This window comes from Colossoma macropomum, unplaced genomic scaffold (assembly GCF_904425465.1).
Source record: "Colossoma macropomum unplaced genomic scaffold, Colossoma_macropomum, whole genome shotgun sequence".
Lineage (NCBI taxonomy): Eukaryota > Metazoa > Chordata > Actinopteri > Characiformes > Serrasalmidae > Colossoma > Colossoma macropomum.
The window spans coordinates 31934787-31950115 of record NW_023494788.1 but is presented as its reverse complement, the minus strand read 5'-3'; the positions used below and the strand labels follow the sequence as shown (position 1 = coordinate 31950115).

The 15329-nt window shown below is 40.1% G+C and overlaps 1 protein-coding gene across 1 annotated transcript in view; it reads right to left on the bottom strand.

Annotated features, from left to right (window-relative positions):
• Positions 1 to 12500, bottom strand: part of LOC118807251 (ephrin-B1-like) — a 50372-nt gene extending 37872 nt beyond the window's left edge. Inside the window, exon 1 of the mRNA XM_036569208.1 lies at positions 11533 to 12500. Coding sequence (XP_036425101.1) covers positions 11533 to 11648 — 116 coding nt within the window. The 5' untranslated portion in view covers positions 11649 to 12500. The remainder of the gene's footprint in view (positions 1 to 11532) is intronic.
• Positions 12501 to 15329: the final 2829 nt, after the last annotated feature.

Sequence of the window (15329 nt, the reverse complement as noted above, 5' to 3'; positions counted from 1 at the left end):
ACACACAATAAAAGAAAGAAAAAAAAAACGGGCAAATTTGCAATTCTAATCATACCCTCAACAAGTCCGGACAGCCAAGAAACAGCCAGTGCTCTCCTCCGGGATATCATTTGCCTGACTAGAAAATAATGACACGCAATCATTGCCATGGATACCATGCAATATCCCAAAAGGAAAGAATGGCGAGGATATTAATACACAAGCTCAGAGGACAAAATGAATTAGCGCGGAGATTAGGCTGATACGAGGTTAATGAGTCTTCCAGCTTTTCTGAGAGAGCTCATATTTCCCTACAACCCTGCAGCTCCCAGTCCAACACCTGGTGCTGAGCATGTTTCAGCAGGTCCCCCCTTCATTTCCAACTCAGCACCAGCATAAAGCGCACAGAACAGACAACTGTGCAGCTCTCTGAGGAATACTCAGTCAAATAATTAATTAATTAAGCAGATTACCAGTAAAACCGGTGACAAACTCAATTTCACTGGGTAAATGACAGGGATAAATTATATGCAAGGCCATCTGTTATATTCTCCTTTAAGCGGCCCTCTTTATAAGCATGTTCAGATGATGCTGCTTGAAAATATAAATGAGGCAAAACTGGCAATAAATATCAAGTATTTCAGTGACTTGACAGGCTTGCAGCAATGAGCATCAATCACGAAGATTAATATATGTTTATTTTAGTAAAACATCACCTCACATCAATTTGACTGGATGTGATCTTTCAAGAGACAGCTATATGATTACATCAATCTTCTATGCTGAGTAGTTTATTTGTTGTGAGCCCCCAAATGTGACAGCACTCGAGAAGCTGCAAAATTAGGCAGGGACAATGAGTGGTGTGGCTGCCTGCCATGTATAAAGACATCTCTATACGCCTGAAGACCCCTGCTGCTATGGCCACAACCACGGTTATAATAGGGGTAGAAAAATGGATTGCAAGGGAATCCAGATTGTCAGGGAAAGGATTTACCTCTCACGCCTTGTACAATGTACAAATCCTGTCATGTCACAGTCTGTGCTTTGCATTCCCCTTTGTACTAAAGTCATTTTATTTCCAAGAATTACATTGCTTTTTAACATTCTTGACAGATAGGCTGATATACGAGTAAATCTAGCGAGTCAAAGCATCAACATATCCCAGATGTATTTTGGCCTGAGGTTTCTATTACTCAACAAAGGTATTTTGAATGCTCGGCCCAAACTTGTTTCTTTTTTCAGTACCTGTGCTGGTTTCTGATCGCTCACTTTTCCCCAGCACTGACTGACAGAAATAGCTTTTATCAATGAGAACTTTCAGCAAAAACATAAATTCTCTATGAACCAATTTGTTCTTCCTCTTTGTCATAAGTCTCAGATAATGGGTATTTAATGAGTGCCTCAGTTATTATCACTGAATGCTAAATGTCTCCAAAGCCCGAAAAAGCAAAAGATTTCCAATTAATCCTCAGAGGAAAGATAAAGACAGAATGATGCATGGCCATGGAACCCAAAGACATGCATTTAAGCAAATGTGCCACAAATAAACTTTCCCAAGTTAACATGACCATGGAGAGTGCAGGAAAGTTTCAGCTGGGCCAGTAAATGTGTTTGGCAGAAGAGGGATCCAAGTGACGTGCCTGACTGCTGCAGTGTCATGACTGTACTAATGTTTCAGAGGGAGCTTTCCCAAATTAAGTTCTTGGAAAGAGCAATATGTGTTATTCAAGATACATTCATCCAGAGTACAACAATTGAATATCAGCGCACATAGGTACCTGCCATGTGACACTAGTGGAGGCAATGTCTAGAAGTACAGTATTTGCTTTTATAACAGCAAAAAGTTGCCCCTACATGGGATGTGCATGCCAACTCATTTTGATGTTTCAGTATCCATGAGAGTTCATGAACAGATATTCAGTTAACTGCAGAGAAAGAAAAAATGGCAAAAAAGAAAACACAGATTTGGGTTGACATTAATGTAGAGCTCAGATGTACAAATTGCAAAATTTGGCATCACCTTGGCAACACTCAGGGAAATACATTTTTAAAAAATATGTTTTGTCATTCATCAATAGCTGAGGGAGATAACAGAGTACCATAACGGAGTACCATAACGGAGACTGCCTCAGATGAGCTAATGAGCTCAAACTGCAGCTAACTGCTACAAAACTGGATGCTGATAGAGACTAGTCATCTTCCACAGGTGTTTTTTCCTCTTCACTGGATGATGTTTCAGAAGAATACATTTTAACTGGTTCTGGACCAGTCTAACATCAGCCTAACCTATCGCTGCCTTCTCAGTCACCTCCCTAACAATGTCTCCTTGGCAATGTACCCACATTAAGGCACTTCTGTTTTATAACATAACATACTTACTCACAAATATTGGCAAAACGTTCACGTTTTGCAGTTCTGTTAAACCATAAAATCAGCATTTGACTGAAATGCTGGCCTGTATACTTTCTCCATCTTCCTGTGATAAAATGCAACAAGTACCCTAATAATGTTTTCAGTATTCGAATGCTGGCACTGAAACAATTAACTGAATGGAACGGTTAACTGAGTATGCATGCAAATCCCTAGCTTCTACACAGTGATTTGCTTCAAAGATTAAGAAACTGACCAAAAGTGCACTGAAAGTGCAAATTCATACATTGATTTCTATACACAAGAACAAACAATCAGCAACCTGAAAACATGTTTTGTGACTCTAATAGCTTAAAGCCACCATTATTTTTAAATTATGAATTTAAAAATATATGTTGGCTTTGCATCTACTCTGAGATTTTTAAGATGTGTAAATAGAATTATCATGCATAACCACTGCGTTTAAAACATACTGCGAAGTTGGTGCAAACAAGTGAAAAAACAAACAGCATTATTTACACAAACCTCTGATACATTATCATGTTTTCTTTTTTCTTTCCTTTTTTTAATCTCAAACACCTTTTCCCAACAAGGGCCCAGTGATGCCTTATATCCCACTGCTGCTTTAAGGAAGCTGTGTGAGGGGCTTTCGAAAAAACAAGGAGAGTTAGGGTATCAGAGAAGGTGTATCATTATCATTGAAGCCATCTGTAACATGCACTTGGCTTTAATTTTTAGTAGAGCTGGGCCGAGCTGACACCTTTGCCGTTCTACCTTCCCATTTGCAGAAGCAGCTGGGCTCATGTCACGCAATGTGAACCCGGACGTGCGTTATTCTAAGCCACCTGACCAGAGCATAGCAGAGAGACATGAACCCCTGTTCCAATGCCATTATATTTGGCACCTTCAAATACACATCACACACCTCATCTCTCATACAGGGGGCATCTAAAGGCAGCTGATTGTTTCTGAACAGCCAGAAAGTGTGTAAAGTGGACCTCTGCAGCTAGAGGAAATGAATTCTCCACCTTTTTTCTCTTCCCACAGCACTGAGAATTGCAAAGTAATACGCACATGGCATTTGGTAGTATAATCCAAGCCAACACCGCCATTGAGTCCATCTTGCAGAGGCATTTTTCAAAAGGAGTTTTGGATCAAGCACTTGCAGCAGGTGTCCCTTCTTTTTAATATGTATTAGACAGTTCCTACTCAGGAGCACGCTGTATGTCTCAAGATGCACAGGAGATTGTACAATAAAATATTTATAACTGCAATTGCAGAAGCAAAGGTGCGAAAAAGGAAAAATGCACGCCTAAAGAAATTGGGGAGGAGCACACGTCTGGGCCAGCAACGCACCAAGAACTAAATCAGGGGAGGAGGAATCCAAAACAATCAAAGTTTTGGAGCAGGAGACATTTTGGCAAGAGTGCTATAAGAAATGTCTGATTTTCCTGAGTCACAGAGGCTATTTGGAGAAAAATCACAATTGGGCTTGTGGAAGAGAATCATGAGTGACAGCAATGGCGATTGCCAGTGAGCAGATTAAGCTCAGAGCCTGAGAGCAAGGCACAGTGGGTGAGGCCAGGGGAAAACCCAAACATGCCAGCCAGCCAAGATGCACACTGAGGATGCCATCCTCACATGCTCCAACAGCCTTTTCACTTTAACTTTGATGTGGCCGGTGTGATGCGTCTCAAAAGGGTGGCAGATGGATTACTGATGATGCGAAATAAACTCTTGATGGAAGGCACGGTCTCCCTGTCTCCTTATTACCCCTTCAACCATGCCTTTCTCCAACAGCCAACAGCTTGGCAGTAAGTGATTTGTTCATTCAGGTGCTTTAAAAAATAAATCTTAAACTCCTCTTTTTTACAAGCCCATATCTTCCTTCTTATGCTGGTTATCATGGTAACATAAGGATTTGATAGCTAAACACATAAAAAATAAACATGGGAGGTAACCGAAAACATATGAAGTAAAGATGAAACAGCTTCCTCCCCATGACTAAAAATGCCTCCGCCGCATATATACTATAATAAGATACTGAGGGAGACTAGGGAAAAGCAGATCCCCGACCATTTCAAATGGATGAAGGGAGGGGGGCAGGCATGTATTGCCAAAATGGACTCACTGGAACATCTACCTCTCTGTGTGCTCTAAGCCAACCCATGACAGTGACATCTTCATACAATTCGCTTGAATCATTCATCGCTGACAGGGCTCAAGGGTTGCCAACATGAAAAAATGGATTTACACTGGGTTTAATGCAGCATTTAAAAAAGCTTAAACTTGGGAGTGGTTTTAATATCTGACACCATTGTCAGACTTGGATTCAATGACGCCTACTACTGTTTAACCCTGGGGCTTGCACATTTTCCAAACAAACGTGCACTGTCTGGGGTGCAATTTTTTGATTGATAGGAAGCCCCCATTGTACGATTTGTGTGTTGATAGATGTGTCTCTATTGGGAAGAAAAGCTGGGAAATTTGCAAGCATTTGACTCCATCAATCAAGGCAACAATCAAAATTATTCAATTATGGTGCCTCAAATCCCCCTGGCCTAGGACCTCTGGCCCTCAACTTAACAACAAATTAGATTGAAAGACAATATATAGAACATAATGATAAAGTCTACTTTGCATATATTGCAGTTGCGCATAGTATGTATGCTGCTTTGCAAACAAAAAAACATTTTTAGGACACAACTCAAAAAGTTGATTGCATTCCAAGTTGTTCAGAAATGCAAGTGAGATTATATGAGAAGTGAACTTGGAGAATACACTGTCAAAGTATGCTTCTCAAAAACTGTGTAAATATATGTAAATGCCCATATATCAGTGATCGGATTCAAAGGGGGATGGGCGGGTGAGCTTTTCTGGATATAACTTGCTTTTCAGATATCTTTAGTGTGAAAGAAGGGGAAAATATGCAGGGATCAGTTGTGGCCTCCTACAGTGAAGCGATTGAACCAGGCAGTCACAGCTGCCACACAGCTTGGAGTTGGAGGGCCCGCTGATCCTGGGAGCTGAGCAGGGACGTTAACAGCATGACTTTTCATCCAGGCCTTTCTTAACTCGCCGCTGTGGCCTGAGCACCATTTCATGCTAGAAGTCTGCATTGAAATGACTGAACAGGAGCCTTCAAGTCCTGGCAGAATGGGTTAAAGGGGGCAAAAGAAACCTCCACCCCCAACCTCCCCCTTGTCTGAGAGACGCACCGAAACACACTAGGTTTTGGATGTCTGGCCTGAGAAGCACAGATACGAGGGCAGTGGAGGGGGGCAAAGGATGAGACAAGAATTCTCCAGTAAATCAAACTTACAGCTCCCATCTGACATATGGGTCTAACAGGATAAATTCCTAAAAACAGATTAATGGAAAAATGAGTAGTTTTTCCTATCTGCCCAGGACCACTAACAGTGATAAAATCCAAGGATCATGTGCTGTTATTTCCAAGCATGCCTAATGGTTTCCATTTCTTCTGTCTTTATCCCGTGGATAGATTAGGACTGTTTTATAATTAATATTGAAGATTGTAAGCGAGAGTCCATCTGGTGCAGTGACACACTTACTGAGGAGTCCGCCCAGCAGGAACGGTATCATCTATTCAATTAGATCTGCACCCAGAAGTGGGTTCTAATGGGTTTTGAAATGCCTGTCACATCCATCCGTTCCACGGTCCTTTCCACTCTGAGCCGTGGCACAGTGCAATGATCTCATGATGCTGGTCCCTCTCCCTCTTTTTAAATCGCACACACAAACTTCCTCTTTCCTCTGCTGTTCCTCTTGCTCCCTTTCTTCTTTTGCTCTCCTTTTCTCCCCCTGCGTCTAACACATGGAAATAATCTCTGGCCTGCGAGCGGAGGGGTGAGCTGATGGGCTGCGTTATCCAAAGCCCTGGCCCAGCTCAGCGTTGACACCAGCTCTACTCTCCACCAAGCCTCTAATTTGCACGTTCAGTGTTGAAGGCTGTTTCCTGCAAGCAAACTTTCTTTTTCTTCGTCTTTTTTTTGGAAATGGCCTCAGGGCTAGCCTCATTTAAATTGCTGCCACTGTCTCAGAGGTTTTTGGAACCAATGCTGCAAGGGAAAAAAAAAAAAAAACTGTGTTCCGGACAACAAAAAGGCACTCCAAGCACATCTGAGGCCTCTAGTTAATGCTGCTGCCACTTCTATGCTGCATGGGAATTATTTGCCGAGGTGAACTGGAGTACAGTCATCTTCTGCTTTGAAATGCTGGCCTCAACACATGGTAACGCTTGCCCTCACAACTGTAGTGTTCAGTGTCTATTTTCAAAACCATTTTGTTTCAGGCTGTGGCCGCTCACACCGCAAGTAGCAGTAACAAAAGCAGTTTCACCACATTGGCAGGTAATGATGTTACCAGACAAACAGCCCTAAAGAACATTTATTTTTTTAAGGCTCATGAAATAATGGGATTTCAAGTGGACATAAGGACATTGAGGAAAATGTATGGAAATTGCATTGCCTTGAGAACGTTCCTCCACTCTTAACGACAACTCCTGCGTGTCAAGGTGCCTGAGATGAACGGCCGTTATCACAAGAACAGATGCAGCTGTCTGAGATAGCCCCAGACAGGGGCTCTCTTTAAAGCCAGGCGGACCAGTTGCTTCCTATAAGTGGAGTAGCAGTTTGCCTGGTGCTCACACAATGGTTGGTTTCACTTGGGCATTTTTCCCTGGCTCAAGTAGTCCTGAGAAGGCTCTAAGTCTCTGCTCTTTGTAATGAGATCCGTATCAGTGGGAAACGTGATCAGAGCCTAGGACAGGGGGAGAGGGGGCAGAGGGCGACGGGCCAGAGCAGAACAAAAAACAGTTTCTGAGACACTTCGCACTGCAAAGTGTAAACCCTCAGCTTCCCGGGAAGCTATAATGATTGGAGCTGAGCCAGCTCATCCCTAGCCTGTCACTTGTGATCACAGGAACATCTCGGGTAATGTTAGGACTTCCCCTCGCTGACTGACTTTAATATGTTAACTACAGACCACTCAGTAACTCACGTCTAATCACACATGACACTGAAACCAAACCAAGAGAAAGTAAGTGAACTTAATGGGGACACCTCGGGAGCAGAGAAAAATGAGGGTCCCAAGAACTGAAGCAGCTGCTGCCATGCAATTAAAAAATGGCAAGAAGCATGTGCCCTGGGTTCTTGTTTTACTTCTGTTTGCTGGGGTTGTTTACAGCTCTGCTTGGATAAATACATGGAAGCCAAGCTGTCCTCAAACATGCTGCAGATGTGATGTGCGCTCCAAAAAGAAGGCTCAGAGTTGCAATTCTGAAAGTGCTGCCTGTCTTGTATTTTTCCTTTCCTTGCTCTTCTTGTCATGAGGGATAAACAACAACCGGTACTTATGGTCTTGGGTTAGCCAAAAAAAAGAACCAAAAACTCAGATTTCAGATTTAACTCATAAAGCGATTCCAAATTGAAAACACTACAACTCCCAAGTTGAGTTGCACATTAGCAGGCTATGAATTAAACTGGCATTACATGTAAAATATCAAAAGAAATATTATTATTTAAAGTATTGATTATATGTTATATGAAAATGATTGTGAAGAAATCATAAGAAATCTACAGCTTGCCAGTTGATTCAACATTTGCTAATTTTAAAGTTCTGCCCTCCCTTGTCAATTCAGAGACCTTGAAATATCTCCATTTATTTCAAAGTGCAGGGTTAAAATTAATTGAGTGAACTGCTGCTTTTGGGAATAGAGAGGCGGGGAGATATCTGAATAAAAATCCATAAAGACAAACTGCAAGCGCAGGGGAACCCAACTGGTCTGAGCCTACTCGCTATGCTCATACTCATAATTCATAGCCTATTTGGGAGTGCTGTGTAAGATTGTATTGTTATTGTTCCCAGCAAGGAAGGGGATGGCAGGATTAATTTATTAGCTAGAGCAGCAGTGGTCTCCAAAGTAGGCAACAGGATCCAACACGCTGTAAATCTAGACAAGACATCAGATACTTTTCTTTATGTTATCTGGAGATACTCAGCAGCTCTGTGAGTATGACTGTCACCAAAACTAACTGAAGAAAAACAATGAATTCTTTATGGAGACTATATTCTCAATATACTCAAACTTTAACTTGAACAGTGGCGCTGGCTGATTTACTTCAAGAGCCTGTGTGAACCATGGCTGAATACATTACGTGCATTTTTAATGAGTTAGTGGGCTGTAATGGAATACTTGTACTTATTGGCACATTGGCACATAAGTGAAAAGGGAAATTCATATTAATTGATTTATGTTTCTTTCTCAATGCAATACTTTCAACTGAGACTTACAATATAAAATGAATAGCAAAGCAATAATAAATTAATCAAATATCTGGTGGCAGTCCATGTGCAACCAGAACAACTGCTAGCCTGTATTTCATGAAAACTAATAATTGAGGCATAGAAAATGTTTATAGTACTGGTTAAAGTAGACAAGCCAGCACTCTGAAAAATGACAAACTGAAACTTGGAACATCTTTGTAAGAATCTGGCCCATCACATGCGAATTTATTTGTTTCTGGTGTAGTTTTGTCCAAAGTAAGACCACGGATCAGCCTCCTGCCACAAAGGGCAACTCAGTGCCTGAAAGATTGAACTTCAAAGCTAGGGTCCAAAAGGTTCAGTAATTTGTAAATGAAATTCATTTTTATCATGTTGCAGAACGTTTTGAAGATAAGTAATGGGTCAGGCCTGAAAACTGTTAAAAACATGTCTTTCAACATGTTTTTTTTTTTAGACAAACATTTGATAAAAATGATAAAAGAAAGCGATACAAATGATAAAAAGATGATCTGACTGCTGATCCCAGCCATGTGTAACATTCTACTATTGCAATTTATTTTTATTATTTATCTAGATATTTCTTTAATTACTTTAACATTTAATGACTCTGTTTAAAAAAGCGCTACAAGGACTATTTTTTTTCAGTTCCCGACCGTTCCCTCCCATCCGTGATATGACAGCACTCATCTCTAAATAATCTTGAATAAAATCAACTGAAACCCCAAAATTCTTTTATGAATTTGTAGGCGCAGACAATCATTTCAACAAAGGTTACAGGCTACGAATATTATCTACGAATATGATACCATGGTAACATGTACACTGTCTAAAAGATCAAACAAAACGATATCTTCCATTTTATTTTTCAAACAACACATTGTTCTAGACACCTAATATCAAATGATGACAGAAGCTTGTAGGCACTGTCTAGACTAGGAGATGGACTGATCAAACATTATTAAAAAACAATTTAATATAAAAGAGTACTGGCAAGCTAATGTCTCATATGTGCAAGATCTTAAAGGATATATCACCGACAGCTGTGTAGTTTTGGAACAGGCGTATTTGTGAATCCTTAAGCTTTTGTTTGCGTGTGCCAGCTTTTCTCCACAGATCACCACTGTACTTGTGAAAGGGCTTGCAGCTGTGCTACATTACTCAGCCCTGAGACAAACAATAGCATTCTATAGATGTAATAAAAATCAAACATACATAAATTGACCCTAAATGCTACAAGAAATCAGAATAGTACTAATTTACCAGTCTTTGTTGCTTTTCATATCATACACTGTACGTCTTAATGGCCCCGGTATCTTGCATGTGTTTTAGTTACAGTCCTCTCTACAAACAATGAGCCTAACCTCAGGCCTCCCATCTAAAATTTATTTAAATATTTTCATACTTCTGCTTTGCTCGTCTTGGATCAATTGGAACTAGTTCACACAGGCTAAGCCTTACATCAAAATGAAAGAGCAATGTGGTCAGGCAATCGGAAAACCGTAAGTGTTCCTGGAGAACTCTGAGATAGCCGTGCTCAGTCACCTCTCCACCTACTGAAAATAATATAGGCCAACAATGAAGCACAAGAAGCTGTGCACACTAGGCAATGTCCCAATTCACATCACACAATTGTTAATACATTTCACGGGCTGCTTGAGTTATTCCGCCCATAGAGTGAGCAGGCGAGCATATGATTTAAATGAAACTCCAATACATAATACAGAGCTTGTGAAAAACATACAGAAGGAAGCTCTGAAGTGGAGTAACACAACCACAAGAGACAAACAAGTTGACAAATAAAAAAATGCTGGGCAACAGGCACTTTGTTGACCTCAGTGAGTAATCACAAGTGGCCCATTTGCTTGCAGTCACATTAGGGAGCTTTTAGCGACAACCGCAAACCTCTTGAAAAATGTCGGCTTTGACTAATTTAGTTTGAGTAATAAAGCAGCTATGACTATGCAAAAACCATGAAGTGGCTGTAATGCAGAAACACACTGCACAGATTTACCTCACTATATGAATTTAGGTTTGTACATAAAAAATATATTTATAAAGTAAAATATATAGATAAAATAATTATATGAAACTAATAGGTGTTTTCATTGTTACATTAAGTTGTACAGTTGTACATTAAGTTGTAGAACCACTGACTAGTGCTACAAATACATGTTTGAATAGAAGTGATAAACTAATAGAGTAAAATTCCTCATGAGTTTAAACCAGTAAAATTAAGCAAAATGAACACAACAAAAAATGCTCTATTGAAGCAAAAATGTGGTTAACACTACATAAAATAAAACTGACCCAGCTTCACTATAACTTCCATTATATTGCTATGTAGGCAAAAACACACCTGTTCTTCGTGGTTTTGGCCTATACTTTGAGGGATATAAAAACAACATTCTTAATAAATGCATTTTTTTCCTGTTTAAGTATACTTTTCTACTTTTAGGATTTTCTCCAAACGCAGATAATGTCTGCCTTTCTTACGCACCAAGTATCCCATGTACCAACTCGTAGGCAGTGTCTCGCACAGGCCTATTATAAAACGGCAGGATGCGAGCTGACGAGGTCAGCTGGGCCTAGGCCTTATAACCATTCTATTAATCTACTTCTTTCGTGAATTACTGTTTCAGTAAAGAAAACCGGTGCCTTCACGCCACTAACATGAGGGAAAAAAAGTTTTTCAACTTATCAAACGAGTGCATGAACATAAGGCTGAGGTGCCTTTGTATCTTTGCACCTGAGGTCTACTACACATGCCCAGTTTGGAAGTGGGATTGCACAATGTTGGAGCAAAGCATATCTACAAGTCTACCTCGTGTCAAAACTTGCACTAGCCGCAGCATGGCCAGGAAGAGTTACTTAACCTACTTGGGATTTTGGGAGTTCCAAATGATGGTGTCCAGGGACTTGGCTAACGGCAGCGTGAACTTGCATAAGACCACACAAATCCATACGTAGTATCTCCAGCAGCCGTCTGTAGCCATTTCTGTTCGAGTCGATGATCAGCTTGAGGGATTCTGCGCTTGACAAACGAGCAATTTCAGTTTAGAAGTGGATGCTTCGCCAAAGAGGAGCATGAGCAGCCCCGTGTATGATACATAGCAGCTACTTTCACAGCCTGTTTTCAAGAACGTGTCCTTGGTTGAACCTCAAAAAGGAGTGCGATGTCAGAAGCCTAGCGTTTTGTTCCACAACGAGCCAACGACAGCGCAGCCCGTGTTTATTTCAGCAGACCTGTAGCTTCAGATTTGAATACGTTTCTCCGACTTCGCCTTTTAATTCGCCCTGTGGCGAATTTTCGACAGCTAGTTTTGGAACAGGTACTGCAGGTCTAACAACAGAAAGACTAAAACAATCCTTGTCAGAGAAACGGGATTTCAAGCCGTCGCTGCAGAGCACGGCAGATGCCTCGTTCGTCCGTCCGTCCAAATAACTCCCCGCAACAACTCATTTTACGTACTGCAACTCGAAGTACTTCATCAAGGTGGGGGGCGTTCTCCTCTTGTCGTCTCGCAGCAATCCAATTCCAGGAGAAAAATGTTTGTTTTTGTCAGTAGTACGGCTTCCTCACGGTCATCTCCCCCTTGACACCAACGCGTGAGGGTCCGCTCGAAAAACTCTGGTTCCAGAGTGTTGACAACGGCCAGCAACCGCAGGTTCGTTTACTCAGAGGCTGACGAGAGGACGCCTGCAACTTCCATTTGCAATGCAGGGGGTGGAGGGGACGAAAAAATGAGTAGCGGCGACACGGCTCGCCTTCGTAGCCGCGGTGCTAGCGTTCCCAGTCAGCTTCGCGTTTACTGGGATGGGATCTGGCAGATTGCACCAGTCCCCGCACACAATTGCTACAGTAATCTGACACTCCAGCGGCGTGGCCCCGCCCCTCAGTTCACTCCAGCCAATCAAAGGCCAGGACAGCATCGGCGTTCTCCTCGCGCTGCGAACACGTTGAGTACATACAGACGAGCCACCGGTAGATCCAGAATTGACTTGCCACAGCGTAGAAAAAATATTTTATAACATTTATAAGGTAAATATTGTCATATTTTTATAAAGCAAAAATATAACAAATATATCTCAAAAGTTAGTTAAACGAATACAAATATTTAAATAAAATAGATTTAGTAACCTATTTTATACATTGAAAAGAAGAACTTTTTCTAGAGTCTATGCAGAGCCTCTTCAAGTGTGCTCTCTTCTAGTGTAAAGCATTTAGCATTATGCATATTCTGTCCATAGAACAGTAAGGGGTGTCCACTGCACTGTATAATTGTGTGGGTTCAATAAACACCAGCAACCCTACACACAAATCACCTCAGAGAAGAAGGGCTGGCTTAAGGTCAGTTATTCTGACCAAGATCTATACAGCAGGGGAGTCATCTGATCCTGGCACCCTGACATGCATTGTAGAGGCCTTGACAGTTTAGGTGATGAGTTGAATCAGGTGTGTTAGAGCTGGGAAAAGCACTAAATTGTGCAACACTGACTGGGGTCCCCAAAGCCTGGAGTAGCGCACTCCTGTATTAAAGAGCAGGGTAAGAACTGAACTATTCCAACAGTCCTACAAAGCAAAGGATTTTTATAGGAACCGGACACAACGTCTGTTTTTTGCCCTGTGGTGATCTGGCAGTATGAACAAATGTGAACAAACAAAAAAAGCACACATAAGTAGTGGGAATTTACAGAATTGTACAGTATTGACAGTATTGGGGATACAAGATAAGACAGGATTTATTGGTTTAAATTGTTTGTTTATTTTATTTTACTTTATTTTATTTATTGACTGCACAAAGAAACAAAGTTTTTAACAAGATAAACTAGTAGATTTTGACAAGATAGGTAAGAAGTGAATATGACCTTATTAGTTTTGGTGTCACAGAACAAAACAACAACAGCTTTAGCTGTTTAAAGGTGATTTTTAGTGGTATGATATGAAATTGTGCATTGTAAAGAAACTTACAGACTCAGATCTTCTTATGATTGTGGGGTTAGGAACCATTGGTAGCAAATATAGGCATTTTATTTACTATTCAAAATGACCAATGAACATACACATGTCTTCTGAGTTTTTATGTATAACATCAATAACGGTAAGACAGTCATAAACCTAGAATAAGGAAAACAAACATTTCCTTTGTGGACTTTTTCCCTGTAACACTCTGCATGTACCTGTCCACCATGAATGGCATTTAAATTACATATTAAGTCAAACCTTTATATTAAATAATATATTAAATTATATTAAAACAACTCAGAATGGCTGTTCACATACTATCCAAATAATTATGAAATTTTGAAAAAATGGTATAATTACCCTTAATTAAAGTTAATTAAAACTTAGTTAATTACAATGTATGTAAGTTTGCTTTCTTGATCCTTTATATTGAGTAATGTTCCATTTAGAGTAATTTTAAGAGAAGAGAAGCAGAACAAAACAAAATTGTCTAGTCCAAACAAGCTAAGTCAGGTTTGTAAGACATTCTTTTAGTATGAAGTACTGGTACTCAGGATTTTAACATTTTATTAATAGCACCCAGCTCCAGGTGATGATATGCAGCGAAAGCATGAAAGCATACAGGGCAGGCGGGGCTTGTAGAACTAAAGTTGGGATGCACTGGTGTAAGATTAAGTAAACACGCTATCTGTTGTGGAACACATGCTAACTCTGTGCTTTTTCTCATTTCTTTTCTTTCGTTTTTATATTATAAAGAAACACATTTTTTCAGTTTCTAATGACTTTTTACCTGCAAGCGGAGCTTCTGAGAAGCTGATTCAGAAGCAACTAGATGAGCTACAGTGATACATATAGATTAATGATGTTCATTTAATGCTTGCAAATGATTTATGGACATCATATAGTGATCATTTGGCTTAAATGAAACTTTGAAATCTTGCAGATAGCTCAAGTCTTGCAAAGGATTTCAATAGTGCTGAAAATAAGCTTTTTGTCTATAAGTGTTTGACACAACTCAATCATCATAGCCTAATGTTTTACAATGTAGATTAGAATGTCAAAAAGCCTTTTGCTTAATGTTTACAACTATTGATGATCTTCTCATTAAATTTAACTGTACAAGTCATAGTGTATCTTCAAGGTTAGTGTAAAGGTTTAAACATATTTTGCATCTGTTTCATGTGCAAGTTTTACAAAATACAGTAATTACATGCAAGATCCAGTCTACAAGCCTTTTGTCAACAGGCAACTTAAAATGCTAGTTTAAGATTGTTAATTAGCACAAACCCATAATATGTACAATGCACTAATTGTTAGTAACCCTCTATCCCATTTATCAGTGAAAATGGACCACCATAGGATTACCACTGACCATATATTATTTGGGTAGCAGAACATTCTCAGCAAGCAATGACAAATATGGTACTGGCATGTTAGTGAGTTACAATCAATAACTGTTTTTTTGGGCAAGAAATGTCATCTGGTACCAATTACAAATTTCACGACGTACAATGTCATCTTATGGATTACTAACAAAGTGCAATCTAATGTTACTGCTTTATTTGGTTTCATATTTATACAGTCCTAAAATACCCTCCCCCTTCTTTTTTCTACCAAAACCACATATTACTACTGTTGTCATTCATAGTGACATAGTAATACTGTGTAGTTTATGGGCACACTCAGTAAACCAAGAATTAATTCACTTTTT